The sequence below is a fragment of the Triturus cristatus genome, chromosome 2_2, assembly GCF_964204655.1.
Source record: "Triturus cristatus chromosome 2_2, aTriCri1.1, whole genome shotgun sequence".
Taxonomy (NCBI): Eukaryota; Metazoa; Chordata; class Amphibia; order Caudata; family Salamandridae; genus Triturus; species Triturus cristatus.
Genome location: NC_140582.1, coordinates 720,956,811 through 720,974,472, shown reverse-complemented (window position 1 = coordinate 720,974,472; position 17,662 = coordinate 720,956,811). Strand labels below are relative to the sequence as shown.

General features: G+C 44.6%; 1 protein-coding gene across 3 annotated transcripts in view; it reads right to left on the bottom strand.

Annotated features, from left to right (window-relative positions):
- Positions 1–17,662, bottom strand: part of LOC146862709 (plasma kallikrein-like) — a 640,898-nt gene that overhangs the window by 483,316 nt on the left and 139,920 nt on the right. For all 3 annotated transcript variants that reach the window (XR_014978168.1, XM_085641979.1, XM_085641980.1), the window contains one exon: positions 4,809–4,968. Coding sequence is in view for 2 of the 3 variants with exons in the window: in XM_085641979.1 (XP_085498105.1) it covers positions 4,809–4,968 (160 nt within the window). In the remaining variant the exon portion in view is untranslated. The remainder of the gene's footprint in view (positions 1–4,808; positions 4,969–17,662) is intronic.

The following is a 17,662-nucleotide window of genomic DNA, read 5'->3' as shown; positions in this document are numbered from 1 at the left end:
AGACTCTGTTGAGGGTTGTTTCAGGCTCCCAAAGGAGAAGGTGTCTAAATTCAAAGCGGCACTACGCGCGTGCCTGGCCAAAGAGAAGGTCTCGTTACAACAGCTTCAGGAAACAGTGGGCCAGTTGAATTTCGCGTTGAGGGTGATGCCAATGGCTCGCCCCTTTTCTCGCTCAATTGCGCAGGCTATGAAGGGCCTGCGAGAAAAACACCACCGCACTAGACTGTCGCTTGAGGTACGCCAGGACATGCAGATATGGATGGCATTCCTGGAGGACTTCAACGGCAGTGTTGTGTGGTCCGGCCCCCCCACTACTTCAGCAGAGTTAGGTTTATGGACTGACGCTGCTGGGAGTGTTGGGTTTAGTGCCATCCTTGGAAACAAGTGGGTCACCCACAGGTGGCCGGACGAATGGGTGTACAGTGAGTTGACAACCAACATTGGTTTTCTGGAGCTGTTCCCCATTTGGGTTGCATTAATGGTCTGGCCAGAACTTCTGCGTAACAAATCAGTGATATTCTGGTCAGACAACATGACGGTGGTGGAGTGCATCAATCAGCAAGCGGCACGCTGTGGGTTAATTCTCCGCCTCTTGAAGGAGATTGTGTTGAGATGCTTGCAATTGAATGTTGTATTCAGGGCAAAACATGTACCAGGTGTCCTTAATAATGCAGCTGATGCACTCTCTCGCCAAAAAATGCAGGTATTCAGGGAACATCTTCCATCAGCAGAGCCTACACCGACACACTTCCCGTCAGCGCTCTGGCAGATTGGTGCCCCAAATTACAGGACCTCGTGGCTGCTAGCTTAGCCCCCAAGAAAAGGACAGCGTATGAAGGGGCGTTTGGTTCATATTGCACTTTCTTGGGGCATGACTGGGAATCCAAATGGGCTCTAGAGAATAGCTTGACAGATTATCTGGGTAGATTGCATCAGGAGGGTCGCTCAGTGGCCACAGCTAACAGGCATAGTGCAGCTGTCTCCTTCTACGCACAGGCAAAGGGAGTAAAAGATCCAACTAACAGCTTTGCGGTGCGGAAGGGTCTGAGGGGTTGGCGCCGCTTACAGGGCAGCACGGCGGACACTCGGAAACCAATAGGCTTGGGGAGGCTGACGGCATTACTGCCTGCATTGCATGACGTCTGTAGCTTAGGCTGGGAGATACAATTGTTTAAAGCAGCTTTCACATTAGCCTTTTATGGAGTGTTGAGGCTGAGCGAGTTGGTGGCAGCCTCCAAGGCAGATAGGCAGGGGGTATCCAATTCCTGAACACAACAATACAGGGAGACACATTGTGGGTGACAATTTTGAGATCAAAAACTGATCAGGAGTCGCGGGGGGAGACTGTGGTACTGCACAGGGCGAGGCATAATCCTTGCTGCCCGGTACACCATGTAGAGACTTTCATCAGGCAGCAAGGTGGACTGTTGGGTGGGTCGCTCCTACTACACGCGGACGGCACCCCTTTAACCAAATACCAGTTCAGAAGAGTCATGGAGTTGACTATTGCCAGGGTGGGCCTTGACCCGAAGGAATTTGGCACACACTCCTTTAGGATAGGCGCAGCCACTGAGGCAATCACAAGGGGTCTGCATGTGAACAGTGTTAGAAGAATTGGGAGATGGTCACCCAATTCCATTTGCTACAAACGGTATGTGCGGGTACACATGTTGTAAAGTGGCTAGAGTTTTGCTGACATTGGGTTGTTTTTTCTGGTTTTGCAGTTCCTTCGCTCTGTGACGCAGGCGGAGAGCTTGCTTCGGGTCATCATCAGGATTCATCGGCGACTCATCGTAGCGTGAACAGTCAGGAACACAGGACGCGGTGAGGCAGGGTTTGGATTGTTGGTCATTCGTATGTTAATCGTGCTAAAAATGTCTTTTTTACAGGCAAGGGTAGAAGGGAGCTAAATTACAAAGGTTGGTCCATCTCCTTCTTTGGGAGGGGGGGTCTCTGCCTCAGTCAGTTTCGGGGAGTCTTTGCGGAGTTGGTCGCCCAACATGCAGCACCACCGGCGGTGGTGATTCTTCATCTGGGGGGGAATGACCTTGCTAGACTGGGTAGGAGGGTCCTCCTGGAAGAGATCATCTCAGCAGCGGGGTGGATAAGGAGGGTGTGCCCTGACTGCACTGTAGTCTGGTCCCAGCTGATACTGCGGCTGCAGTGGCGTGGGGGTGATTCCGTCAGGGCATTGAATCACTCGGTAAAGAGGATCAATACCAAGTTAGAAAAACTTTTCCGAACCACGCACTTACAGACCATCCCACACGGGACTATTTGGGGGATGAATTGGACTTACAGGATGGGGTCCATTTGACTGAGGCAGGGAATACAATATGGTTTGATAATATCCTAGCTTGGTTGAAGGGCTTTGTGAGGTAGGGATGACCTTCAGGCAGGAGTTGTGGGGGGGCCAGATCGTCGGGAAACAATGCTTGCCTGTGGCGGTAAGGTCATGATCGGTGAGCAGCAATTTAACGGCCCTAGGGGGGGTGTCACCATCCACGGAGGGGGCGGCCCAGGGGGAGGGGCCACTGGTCCCTCCTAGAACTTCAGGGGCAGGAAAATCCGCTAGCTGCTAAAGATGTGGGGGAGGAAGTCACGCTTTCCTTAGGCTGGTAGCCACCCCGCACATACATCATGACGTCAGCAAATGACGCAGAGTGTAAGGGCCCTCCTTGTTGGTTAAATGGAGTTCACAATGCCGACGAGGTAGGCGGTCCCCTGTTGCGCATGCACACCTGTAGGTAAGGGCGTGGCTAGTAGGACTTGACACCGGTTAGCGACCTTGCCGTCGGGCCAGAAATGTTAGAATGCAAAATTCAGGCAGGATGTTAGATTCGGATAGGAAACACGCTGTATTAGACTTTTGTTAAGGTTAGCCTTTGATATTTGTCTTCAATACTGTAGATCTAATGTGATGAATTTTGCGTTTCTTAACATATTGATGTAATGTTGATATTTCATCTTTTATTGTTTTTGTATAATAAATACGGCCGGGGGGTCCCTGACCCCCCGCCTTCCAAAGACAACCTGCTGATGTCAATCCTTCAAGGTGTGGTGTGGGTAGCTGGGAGGGGAGGGTAGCCAGTCACGGACCATGTGTAAAGGGGGGGCCGCTCGGCCCTCCCACCCACATGGCGGTGCGGCGCCACCCCCGCCCCGGCCTCTCGTTGGTGGGGGTGCATCGCGGGTCTATGACGCGCGCGGTGCACCCCCACCACCAATAGGCTGATGCCTCCCCCGTGACCCTGAGGCAGCTGTACTGCTTCCGGGGCAGGGGGGCGGGTTGGCCGGGGGGCGGGCCGGCTGGGCCGGCGACCCCCTGGGGGCACAGTCCCATAAGAGGCCCGGGGAGCGAGCTGGGCACCCTCTTGTTCCTGGCTCGCTCCCCGCATACCTCGTGTGCCCCCACGCTCGGGGCGTTTAATTTTCCCCACCCACCAGCCCTAAAAAACAAGGTACTAAACAATGCTAGTCAGTGATACTATGTAAGTTTGACTTAGGCCTTTTTCCCGTTACATGTGTAGGAGGTCGACATGATTGTATGGTTGTACATAGCCCCCCCTTTTTTCTCTGTGGTCAGATCTGAATTTAGGCCCTTTTTTCCGTTTTAGCGGTGATTAGTTGTGATCAAATATAGATGTTGTGTGTACTTAGGCCTTTTTCCCGTTATAGCTGTGATTATGTCATCATTAAAAGTGTAATATTGTGTGTATTTATGCCTTTTTCCCATTAGTACAGCATGCTTTGTATTACTATGGTCTGGTTTTAGTTTAGTGTAGTTGTCCTTTAGAGAGTTCTTTTCCCTTTTTCCTTAGGTTCATCGTCGTATTTATTAGGGTAGGTCAGGCGGTAAGGTCATGATCGGGGAGCAGCAATTTAAGGTCCTAGGGGGGGCGTCACCATCCACGGAGGGGGCGGCCCAGGGGGAGGGGCCACTGGTCCCTCCTAGAACTTCAGGGGCAGGAAAATCCGCTAGCTGCTAAAGATGCGGGGGAGGGAGTCACGCTTTCCTTAGGCTGGTAGCCACCCCGCACATACATCATGACGTCAGCAAATGACGCAGAGTGTAAGGGCCCTCCTTGTTGGTTAAATGGAGTTCACGATGCCGACGGGGTAGGAGGTCCCCTGTCGCGCATGCGCACCTGTAGGTAAGGGCGTGGCTAGTAGGACTTGACACCGGTTATCGACCTTGCCGTCGGGCCAGAAATGTTAGAATGCAAAATTCAGGCAGGATGTTAGATTCGGATAGGAAACACGCTGTATTAGACTTTTGTTAAGGTTAGCCTTTGATATTTGTCTTCAGTACTGTAGATCTAATGTGATGAATTTTGCGTTTCTTAACATATTGATGTAATGTTGATATTTCATCCTTTATTGTTTTTGTATAATAAATACGGCCGGGGGGTCCCTGACCCCCCGCCTTCCAAAGACAACCTGCTGATGTCAATCCTTCAAGGTGTGGTGTGGGTAGCTGGGAGGGGACGGTAGCCAGTCATGGACCATGTAAATCGTTTGCTGGTGCAAATGCTTTTTGTATCAATACCTGAGTTAATAGTACGAAAAAAGCCGTGGCTCTGGAACACTGTTATGATTTATCTGCCTAAGTGACTATGCATCTCAAATTACGTCCTAATTACCAAAATTCTATTATTTTACTAGCCTCTCCCCACATATATACATATACATCAGTCAATGAGCTGTTACGATTTAGTCTGTTAAACAGTTCATCATTCTGGGCAATTTTCATTAGTTGTTTATTTATTGTTTGCGCTATAGGAATATAATTTGAAGACAAGACCTACCGTAGCGACTCACTGTGAAACTTGTCAGTGACATATGTAAAAAACTGGCAGTGGGCATCATTGGTGCATTGTTGTTGGCATTGATCCACACTCTTGGCTTTAGTAATGTTATAGTTGACCCCAATCATATCCAGCCCAATATATACTTCAGAAGTACAATCTAGGGAGGAATCATCACAGAAGAGTCACATCTTTACTCAAAGTCTTAACTGTGTCGTCATTTATTTCAAATTATCTAGATTAATACATTAATCATAATCTTTTACACTCACGCACACTTTAAGATCAGTTACTCTCACATAAATATTCAGTTTTTAGAAGATTGTTTATAGATTAGACAAACTTACATACAGTACATAAGAAAACAATGCTGATCTGCTGAGATGGAAGGAATACAGTTGATGGGTGAGAATCACTGAGAGACTGATTTATTCGAAGCAAATAATCATCTTGATATTTATTAAGAACAGAAACAAGAGCACATGAGTAGGATGAAGTCCAGTAATAGCGTCAGCAATAGAGTCTTTAAGGCCATTGCTTCTTGCGACGAGCCAAGAACCAATATTGCCACTTGTACCAAATGCTACACCACTGAATCTATATTTTTCACTATCATAATTGCCATACTCTGGACCCCCAGAGTAAATTGGCTCACTAGCAGACCACTTCATCTTAAAAGACAAAGAAAGGGGAAATCAACAGGACACGTAAACCGCCAAAAAAATGTATAGATCCAGCCTCATTTCATTGATCTCATCGAAGGTTTGTGGCATAGCAAGTTGACCTGGAGACTCATATATGACATAAAAACTCAAGAATGCCTTCCTTAAAAGCTCATCAACCATCCCAGCCACAGCTTTTGTCAAGCACGCTTTCATGCCACAATGGTTCCTGGACTAACTCCAGTCATTCAGCATCAATCTTATCGTAAAATAAAATGCAGCTGCCTGCCTGAATTATCTGATTATTATTGACTTTACAGTGGCCGAGTCTTAGGGGGAGAATTCATGGAAAATTCCACTTTCAACCACTTAGCAAAGCAATTTAGATGATTTGTACTACCAAAATACATTTTGTCTTGGTCTCAGCACAAAAGCCAATTTGACTGCCACGTGTGACAGCATACAAATATTGTTGATTCAAATTCAGCTGCAGCACTTCTGTTAATAGACATCTCCTCTGTTTTTAATACTTTCCAACAACCGCCTTTGCTTAAAAGACTTAAGAACATCGGAATACATGGCACTGTTTCACAAGAGCTAACCTTCTTCTTTGACAGATTCTTCATATCACTTACAGCAATATCCTGAACACCATTACTCTATACTGCCCCTTCATGCCTCCTATGGCTCCGGCGTCATCCCCCTCCTCTTCAACACAGATCTAAGTCATTTCCCTGACCTCATATTCTCGTTTTTGCTTATCTGCTTCAATGACACTGATGACAGGCAAATCAATCTAAAGGTTGAAGACACATCACAACTTGAACTCATGACAGCAAGTGGTAACCAACTGGTTGCAAAGTACCACCTCAACCTACACTGTTTGAAATACACACAAAAGTAAGGAACCTGGAACTGGTTATGGACTCTCACTTCTATAGCGCAAGTAAATTAAGATGCCAAATGTACCTTCTAAATCATGTAATGCCTACATTAAAGATCCCTCTTTGTAGGTTTCCCCATAAGTTTCACTTTAGAGCTCAACTATGTCAACAGTCTATATTGTGAAGCTTCCCACTATCTTCAGGGCATACTACAGCGAATCCTTAGGTCTCACAATATACTTCTGCCTTTTTCTTATTACTTCAAATTATTGTGGGATTTACAAGGAAAAATGCAGCAAAGAGATGTCAGAAGATGCTGAGAAGTTTTGAGCCTGCTGAAGAACAGAGGAACAACCATGTTTTGTTTTCTTACATTGATAGGAACCAGTGACAATGCAAGCAAGACATTGCAAAGTGAGGTCAGGACAGGAGCTATGATCTCTGGTCAGGTCATGGGCAGTAAAGAATCCCTCTGGGAGTGACATTTAATAGAAAGGAGTACCATGGTCCACAGGGAGCAGGTTGAAATTCCGCAGGCACATACAAGATGGTTCAAAATCACAACCTTTTGTGAATGGTGACACATGCATGTAGAAACTAAGATAATGTTTTCTAATTTTTTACATGGAAAATAAAGAGATAGGGAATTTAAAACTTCATCAGAAGGCTCAACAGACTCATCAGCACACACTTCTTCAAATACATTTTTACCACTTCTCCAGCCTCTTACTTTGTTTGCTGATTATACCCAGTGATATCCACTTCTCTCCTCCATGCTGATACTTTTCACCTCATCCTGCACCGAGCCTATTACATAATCTTGCTGGTTCAGCTCCTCTTATATCCCCTTCACCCTTACATTGTCTTCTCTTCATCTCTCATCTCTCCCCAAGAATATCACCTTCTCTCTCTGATTCACCCACTCTTACATCCATCTTTCCCCTCCATGCTTTCTCTATTCTTTATCTCTCATCTTTCCACCCAGCCTCTCACATTTCTTTCTAGCCATGCCCCTTTTGCAACCATATCTCCTTCCCCTGCCGTACTCTTTACCTCTCAACTCTCTACCAGCCTTGTATCTTCTCTGCTGGTTTTGCCATTCTAAATCCACCTATCCCTTTTCCTTTTCCTTCTCCCCTTATCTTTCATCTTCTCTCACAAATTCCTCCTTCCCTCTGTCCTCTTACCTACTCTTGCTGATTCTGCCCCACTTGCATCAAACTCTACCTCCCCAATTTACTTGATTGTTTATCAAGACGCTACCTTTCTACTGCTGTTTCTGCCCATATAAGATTCCCTTCACCCCACCTCTCTCCCTCTCCCCACCAACATATTACCATCTTTTGATTGTTACGCCCTCTTTCATCCACATCGCACCACTTTCTGTCTCCCCACTCTACTTATGGTCCCTTGTTGGTTCTTCCTCGTATATCCATGCCCATTATCCATGAATTATCTTTACCTTTCATCTTCTCCTCAGCCTCTTAACTTTTTCACTGGTTCTACCCCATTTATGTCTAATTCTCTATTTTCATCCTCCTAAAGCCTCTTATCTTTTCACACTGAATCTGCCCCTATTACACTAATCTCTCCCACCATACTCTACTCATCTTCTTATCTCTCCCCAGCCTCTAACTTTATCTTGCAGATAATTACCCTCTTACAGCCATCTTTTTCTACTAGCCTCCTCCATTCTGTTTCTGGTTATGTCTCTCTGATATCCACCTCTACTCCATGCCCTATGCTTCACCTCATGTCTTCCTCTGCATTGTATCTGTCTCACTGATCCTGTCCTCCTGCATCCACCTGTCACCACTTTCTCTTCCTCTCTCTGCTTAAGTTATCCTGCTGATTCTGCCACTCTTACATCTAAATTTCCCATCCAGGTACAGCCCTTCACCTCTCATCTCTCCCTCCAGTCTCCTAGCTTTTGTTTGCTGGTCTGCCCCTTTACATCCACTTTTTCACTTCCCCATCCCCAGTCTCTTATATTGTCTCACTGATTCTGATTCTCATATATCCACGTTACCCTCCAATGCTCTACACTACACCTCAGCTCTCCCTGGTCTTTTATCTTTCTCACTGATGTTGCCCCTGTTACATACTGAAATGGCATGGTGAGCAAAAAAACGATGGATTTAGGCCCAGATCTCTGTACTGGGGTGAATGTATGACATTGTTCTGCATTCTGTCCATCAACTGTGTTTTTGCATTTGTCACCCCGAGTGGGACGGGTATGCTCAGACGTGAGTCCCGTGCTCTCCATGCCACTGGAATCAAGCTATCCTGGCTGAAGAGGGGTGAAACCCCGAAACTGGTCCTAGGATGATTGGTTCCAGTCCAGGGAGGACCTGGCTTGGCAGTTCGGGCTGGACTGTTCCCATGAGGCACAGGGTCAAGACTGATTTGCATATGGCTGGGTTCAATCTGGAATGGCATGGTGAGCAAAAAAACGATGGATTTAGGCCCAGATCTCTGTACTGGGGTGAATGTATGACATTGTTCTGCATTCTGTCCATCAACTGTGTTTTTGCATTTGTCGCCCCTGTTATATACACCTGTCACCTCCCTGCTGTGCACGTCACCTCTCCTCTCTCCCAGCCCCTAACTTTTTCTCACTACCCCTCTAGCATCTACTTCTCCCCTGCCCCTCTCCATCAGTCTCTTACCTGCTCTTGGTGGTCCTTCCCTCTTACATCCACCTCTCAAAATACCCTCTCCCACCACTTCAGTTCTCCTGATGGTTCTGAATGAATGAATGACGAAGATGTATAAATCACACAAAGGCATTCTTCCATTCGTATATCTATTTCTTCTATCCATGTACTACTGTCTGCTAATGCCCCCATTTGTTTCATTGTGTATCGTAAAGGAGAGTGATCCAGTTGAGGACTTTGGAGGCTGGGATCAGTGCAAATGTTGTCATAAATAGATACCTCCAAGACCATCAATCAAATCCTTTCGCTGTTGAAGAAACTGAAATATTGTTTCTTCAGGCATCCATGATTCAGCTGGTTTTTACTTAATGAGTTGTTCAATAGTGTGCACTTAACTGCATTACGCCACAATCAATTAATTCAAGTGCTTTTCAGAAAGTACACAAAGAGTCCTCTTTCTCAGTTCATTCTTTTTTTTAGTTTTTTTTAAAGGACACTTGTAAGCCTATACAAACATAATACATGGGATGTTTTACATTCATTTAACGGACATTGCATTTAAGAATAAATTGATTTAGGACAAGACATGTATAGATGAAACACCTGAAAAGAAATTAAACGAGAAACAAACAGGAAGTAAGATACACCGATGTGCATCCAGTGTCCTACACTGTCAAATGTTTGAGACATTTATCACTGTAGCCCTCATGGTTGTAGTCTACAACAGGACTACTCAGCCCTATTTTGTTGGTGGTCAGAGCTTAGATATTAGGATCAAAGCTTAGGATTTGATTGATGGTCTTGGAAGTACCCATTTGTTTCATTGTCAGACGTCAGAGCACTTTCAAACATGTGCGTTCAGGATGTGCGCTTTACAGGCACCTCTTGTGTTTAATGTAATACACTACTATTTTGCTCCATAATAAGAATCGAGCCCACATACAGGGTACACATGAACCCTGATGTGCCTCTTAGGTCATTTATACCATTATCATTAGGGCAAGAATATTTCTCAGATCATGTTTAAAAACTATTAGCTTTAATAAATATTTCTCAATACAGTGATATAATCTAATGTACTCTGTTGTTTGCTGCTGTACTTGCAGGCCACTCACCTGACAAGCATGTAACTCCTCGTATTGATCCCCCATGCCTGATGAAAATCAAAAGCCTTATCTTTAACTTCACTGGTGTAAAGGGAGGGTTGAGGAGTTACTTGAAGTCCCGCTTAAAGCTTTGGGACAATTTGTTTTAGAATTTTAAGCATGCACTAACCTGGAAACAATAAGTGAACATCAAAGTCATCATATTGGTTTTGGAGAGACCTGGGTCTAGCTTTTTGATCTAGTTTGATTAATGTAATATATTTCCACTTCATACAGCTTCAAATATATGTATTTATTTTATTACAGTTAATACATGTATATTGTAGCCATTTTAGCAATATCCACAATAGGCAAGAATCTTCTTGCAAACAATGCCAGAAAATGGTCAATTGATGTCACTTCCGTGAAGTCATGTTCATGTGATGCTACATATTACAGGGGCCTGGTATGATCCTATTCTGCCTGGGACACCACCAATGCTAGAGCTGGCACTACATTGTATGAATGAAAGCAAATGCTTTATGTTGGCCACCATTTTTTTCATTATCTCACATCGGAGCACTTTCAAAGGCGTGAGTTCAGGATGTGCACTGTACAGACACCTCTCATCTTTGATGTAATACACTATCGTTTTGTTCCATAATGAGAATCTAGCCCACACACGGTACACATAAACTCTGATGCGCCTCTTAGTTCACTTAATGCCATTATCGTTCGGGTGGGGGCAGGAATATTTCCCAGTTCATGTTTAAAAACTATTACTTTAAATAAATATTTCTCATGCATTGATACACTCTAATGTATTAAGGTGAAACACTTCCATGTGTTAAAAAAATATGCTTTGAGTAGACTCTGGCTTGGCTCTCCCTGTTAATTTGTTGGCTTGTCCACATCTTATTCCTTCACCTCATCTGTCTCCAAGGGGTCATATTACCTAAAATGACACACAATGCAGAGCAGTAACCAAAAATACTGCACCAGGTTGAGTGCGAAGGAGCGAACAAGACAGCACCATATCTACAGAGATATGGTGCTGACCTGCTCTCTCGCCAGCACTGGCTCACAATTTGGATGCCAGTGTCATGCACACACCTTTGCACATAGTGCAAAAGTCCCTGCTTCATGTCTATCATAGGTTTTGCACCGGAAGCATACCCTAACACTAAACCCTAAATACTATTCTTGGATAAACATTCACTTTCAAACTTCTCCTACTTTGTATGTATACTGTATAGTGCAGCACATATGCAAAGTCAGAAAAGATTGGAGAATAAAAGATTTTTTCCTCGATGGTGCCAATGTCAAAAGGGCATTATTTTTTATGCAAAACCCTGTCTACTTTTCTTTAGTAGATAGGGTTTTGCATCAAAACGCATTGGTCATTGCATGCGAACGCCCATATAACACCCATGGAAAGTCCCTTTGACGCAAAGTAATTCAAAGCAGAGTTAGGTGCTACTTTGCTTTACTTTCACAGCAAAGCAAGTTTTGCACCGGACAGTAAATTCCAAAATAACATTTTCTGCTAATTTATGTCACTTTTGTGATGCAAACTTCAAGCAAAATGGTTGTAAATATACCACAAGAATTTTCCCTTCTCTCAAGGATTCTGTCTGTCGCTGTACAATGCTCCTGTTCCCCAGCCTGTTTTCTCCAGCCTTTTGCTCTTCGTTACCGTCACTGCCGGTCTTACGTTCAGCTGTCGCCTCTGCTGTACGTTTTCTCTATCATCTCTCCACACCTCTTACCTTAGTTCTTTCCTTCATCTTGACCCCTTTACATACACTGTTCCTCCATTTTTTACACATCTCATTTGTCCTTCATCATAGGCGAGCAATGCGCACTGAGATGCGACCTGATTCTTTCTATTATGGTGAGCCCAGCAGGATCCCCTGATTTTCACTCAGGCAGCACTGCTCCATGCCGCTGCCTTGGCTGGTAAAGGAGTCTTTTAAAATTCTGTGCACTGGTGTGAGGCCACGTGAGTGTGAGCAGGTGGGGGCCTGGGCAGCTTCCCATACTGCCCATGTCTAGTGACGACTCTTTTCTTTCTATTTCCTTTGCCACCCCTGAACTTGTCACCGCTTTCGGTCAATATTATTATGCTTTCTCTCCTCTCTCCTTTCGGCAGCTTTGTCTACCCTCTAGCCACACCATCCTCTCCATCTCTCTCTCCTTACTCTGGCTCTTTTCTTTCTCCCCCCCTCCACTTTAACTCTCTCTATTCTTTTTCTCTACCCCTTCTGTTAACTTTTCTAACTTCTTCTCTACACTTGTGCTTTTTTCCCTCTTACCATGCCTTTCTCTCGGGTCTGTGTTCACCCTACACGTGTATCAGATGTATTCTCCCCTCTTGCTTTTACCCTGATTTCTTTTATTTCTCTTTACTACGTTGTCTTTTCTTTCACCCCTCACCCCTCCACTCCTGTCCTCTCTTATCTCTCAGCCTCCCCATTGTTCTCTCTCCCTTCACAGGTCTGCACGTCTCTTCTGCTCAGGAGTCGGAGTTTTGAGGAGCTACTCTGGGGCATTAGACTAACACTCAGAGGTAGGTTTTCCTCTCTAAAGGTGTCCCATTGCATGAATTATAACAGTAAAGAAGACCCTGGCCTGTTGAAGTCTTCATTGAATATTTTAATAGTCCATTCCAGATTGTGTCATATCGCTCTATACTGTAGAGCTAGGTGCTCTTTGTGTGGGGATGATAACTAAGAAGTGGAGACACATCATATTATACATGGAACTGCGGAACATACATTTAGAAGTGTGCTTTCACCTCACCCACAGTAGAAACATGCACGAGCTGGAGTTTGAGTGCAGTAGTTTACTGCACACCAATGCCCATTTCTGCAAAAGACATAGGGATGCATGCATCAAATTTGTAAATTGCAAATACTTAAATTAGGTCATCGCAATTTACAATATATGAAACTCAAAGAATTTCAGTTAGTGATTTCCAGAGGTTCGCAAATTGTTCTACCTCATTAATATTAATGAGGTAGATCACACTTTGCGACCAGACCACCATGTCCATGATTGCTTTTGACTAAAGCAAACTTTTTTTTTTTTGTAAAGCGGCCCGTTTTCCTTAAAGGAAAACAAAATGCTTTACAAAAAGGAAAAGGAAAAGTTTTCTTTTAATTTTTTAATAGTGGGCCGTGGTCTGTGGGACCACTGCCTGCTCTTAAAGAACGCTGTAACAAACATTCACAAAGGGGAAGGGGTCCCTTGCGGACCCCTTCCCATTTGCGAATGGGTTACCACCTACTTAAAGTAGATAGTAAAATGCGAATGTTTTACGACCGCATTTCGATCACAAAACATTCCTACATAACCATGAGATTCTGTATTAGGAAGGGATGCCCTAAACACGCCAAATTGCAAAATAGGGTTTGCTGAATGTCAAAAAAAGCATTTTTTGCTATCACAAAAGGGGCGATTCTGCAAATCGGCCCATTTGCAAAGGCGAAAATTGCTTGATGCATGTGCCCCATAAATCATAACATTTCCGATTTTCTTAAGAAAATACAAAATGCTTCGTTCCGAGTTCCCCATTATCTCAATGGGAGGCTACTGGGTCGAATTTAATGATACCAGTCAGTATCTCACAGTGAGATAACAGGGATGACAAGTTTTTCTTTGAAATGAGGAATAACACATGGACCCGGTAAGACCTGGGTGCCCAGCCACAGAACAGAGTGCCATGCTACTGACAGAGGCATGGGAAGGAGTGCTTCCAGGCTGGACAGTCAATGCAAAGAGTAGATGTCCCAGGAAAAGTGACTATCGGGCTGCTGCTGTCAGAATGGGCAGGACAGCACAGTTAAAATACTGTGCCAAAATTCACTCAGTCCTGTCAAGTGCCATGCATCACGGGTCCGGCTAACACAAATTGCTAGTCATTACTGCACTTAATACTTTAGTCATGCAATTCTGTGCTCTGTGCTAAGCAGTTGTTCACGGAGTGCTACCAATTAAATCGCTACTTGCTTTGTGCTGAGGAATACTGTGTGTTAAAAATTGGGTTCTGGTTGACTGGCTTATGAGCACTGGTCAAGCAGCGACCAAATCCTAGTCGGGGTAAGAGACTGGCAAACTCTAAAGTAACCTGTGCTCACCCTCTGGTGGCTTATGCAACACTCCAAACACTAAAACAATGAAATGACCCCACAAAAAGATCCCACACCAGATTTAGAAAAATAGAGTAGATTTTAATAAATAAAACCAGACTAAAATGACAAACATCCAATTAGTAGAACCGAAGATATTGAATTTGAAGGTTTATAGAGAAATATAGCACCAAAATGCACAAAGTGCTATTAGGGGTTATCTGGTCCTAGCGGACCGGGACAAAGTCACACATTCAGGCAGACCACAATGGAGCGCAGGCTGGCTACAGGGATCTAGCTAAGACCGTTGAACAAAGTACCTGAAATCCTGGTTGCAGAGCATAGCATGAATCCGTGTTCAAAATGCGTTGCGCAGCAGAAGCAATACGTCAGTTCCGAGATACAGCAACCTGTGGTGCAAGGTCGAGGATCCTGTCAATGGGACTTGCAATGTGAAGTCCAGTGTCGAGGATGCGAGATGCAGCTGGGCCGATACATTGGTTCCAATGAGCGGTAAAGCTGCGATGCAGAGTTTCGACAGTGACATCGAAGGTGCCGTTGACGAGGGATGCCAGGAGCTTGTACCAGGAAGAGTGTCACACAGCAGCAGTTCTGAAGGTGATGCATTGGACGCAAGATTTAGGAGGTGGTGGCGATGTGAGTAGTTTGAGATGGGTCCAGCAGTGGTGATGCGTCAGTTCTGCTCGGGGATGCACCGCTTAGCCGAAGAGATGCGTCGTTCTGCTCAGGATGTGTCGATCAGTAGATAAGATGAATCAGTTCAGCTGGCAAGCACCTTAGGCACACTTCCAAGGGTCCCAGACTGGGGTGGCACCACTTGGCAGGGTAGATTCTCAGATGACAGAGTCTATGTGCAGGGGTTGGAAGCCTGTTATGTTCCTGAGGCTTAAGATCAAGCGGCCAGATAGCTAGCCCTTGGAGTCACTCTGGGTAATCAGGTCAACTGATGCAGGCCCAGTTATTTTTATCCAGGCAGGTGGGCAGCAGGACAGCACGTCATCACAGCAAAGCAGGAATACAGCAGAGTAGCAGTCTAGCAGAGTGACAGTCCTTCAGCAGCACAGCAGCCCTCCTTCTTGGCAGAGTACCCACAGGTCCAGAAGTGTACTGAAGTGGTGGTGTCTGAGGTCCAGTACTTAAACCCAGTGGTGCCTTTGAAGTTTATGAGACTTCAAAGACATGCTTTTGAAGTGCACAGAGGTCCTCCCTTCCTGTCCAGGATCCAGACTCACTACAAGTAGGTATGTAGTCCTTTCTATGAGGTCAGGACACAGCCTATTCAGGTGTAAGTGAGGCTGTGCCCAACTTCTCCTTCCCATCCTGCCAGAGATGGCCCATTGAGACATACCCAAGCTCCCATTGTGTATGGCTGTCTAGGAGAAATTCACACAAAGCCCCACTGCCAATTACACCCTGTCTTGAGACAACCTACAGGCACCAAATGGCCAAAGCAAGAAAATGCCAACTTTCTAAAAGTGGCATTTTTTAGAATTTCTATTTAAATCCCGACTTCACGTTAAGTTTGGACTTTAAATTCTGATTTCAGAGACACCACACTTGAATCAGTTATAACTTTCCATTTGAAAATTACACTAATAAGATGTAATAAGGTAAGCCCAATGTTATCCTATGGGAGACACAGTCATTACAGTAGTGAAAATGGATTTAAGGGTTTTTCACTACCAGGACATGTAAAACTTAAAGGTACAGGTCCAGCTTTTTAAATATATTGCACGCTGCACTTTATCACTGGTTAGCAGGGGTAAAGTGCCAGAGTCCAAAACCAACAAAAACAATGTTAGAAAAAGAGGAGATCGAAGGCAAAAGGTTTGCGGTCACCCAGTAGAAACAGCCATTTCAAACACTAGTCCATCTTAATTGTTGCAGACATTTGGAAACAAATCCTTATGAATGGGAAATCCTATCTAATGTTAGTAAATCTCAACTCATTGTTGTATGGAATCAATTCCTCCAAATTACTTTGTGCGCACATAATCCACAGTCTACTGTACTACGTGTGTGGTGCCTGAGACCTGTTTAAAGGACTACTTAAGTGGGTGGCACAAGCAGTGTTGCAGGCCCATTAGTTGCATTTAATTTACAGGCCTTGTACACATGTAGGGCAATTTACTAGGGACTTATGAGTAGATTAAATATGCCAATTGGGAATCAGCCAAATAGTATCATGTGTAGAGGAGAGAGCATATGCACTTTAGCACTGGTTAGCAGCATTTCACAATTTCAAGATTTGCAAAATAATTGCAAAATCAGCTGAGGAGCACGATGACAGCAATATGTATCTGTTTGGCTGCAAAAAAAGGCTCTGCGTCAGACATGAAAAAGATGATGCCATCTTATTGACTGTGAGCACACATACATCATTACATGACATCACAAAGCTGTAATAGCTACCTGCTTCCTACTGCCACATTAGGGATTACAAAATCGAAAGTACAATGTTTACATGTTAAGAGCTTGTCCAGCTCGAAAGTAGCGCTTCATTGCAAACTCTAAAGTAGCGCTAATGTGTTTTGGTGGGAATCAAACCAAACTGACCACTCTGTGACTACTTTGTCCTGTGTCCTGAGGTTGCACTTTAAAAGGGAAACATTTCTGAAAAGGAAGACATTTGATGCACGGTATTTTTTTCCTTTTTTGGATCCATTTCACAGGGAAACGACTGAAGGAAAGCAGAGGAAAAATAAGGTAAGTGCCGTTTCTTAGAGTCACGGTTTTCAGCAGATGAGGAGGACCGAAATAGAGACAGAATGAAGGGGAAAGAGAGTTAGAGAGAGGAGAGACTAGAAGAGGGGAGAAGACAGGCAAAAATAAGCAAGCAAGGGCACATATTTCTAATGGTTGCTCCGGTACACATTTCATCTTCCACGGGCCCTGCTGGCCGCAAGTCTTTGCCTCTGGCTTCTTTTTCAGAATGAGCAAACAAGTTGTCCATACAGGTATCACAAAATGCTCCCGTCTGTTGGTTAAGAGGTCACTCGCTGAATATGCGTGCATGTTAAAACTAGAACTGCAGGGGCTGCTGTTTGTAAGGTTTGAGGAGCATTGATTTGGAACAGCTGCATGCCAGCTGCATGCCTTGGTCCCAACGCTGTTGAAAGAGAGATGAGAAAATGAAAGGAGGGCTTCACTGGAAACTCAGTAAAGTGTTGCTAATGTGTTTGGGTGTGACTAAAACTAACATGGCCACTTTGCAACCACTTTGTTTTGTTTGAAAAACAAATTCCTTTTATTTTTTTCAGCCCCGGGGTTGCACTTTGGAAGGAAACAAATTCTAAAAAGACGACATTTTCATCAATGTGGGTATTTTTTTTTTATCCATTTCACAGGGTAATGACTGAAGGAAGGGGGAGGAAAAAAGAGTAAGTGCCTTTTCTTAAGGAGAGAGAGAGAGAGA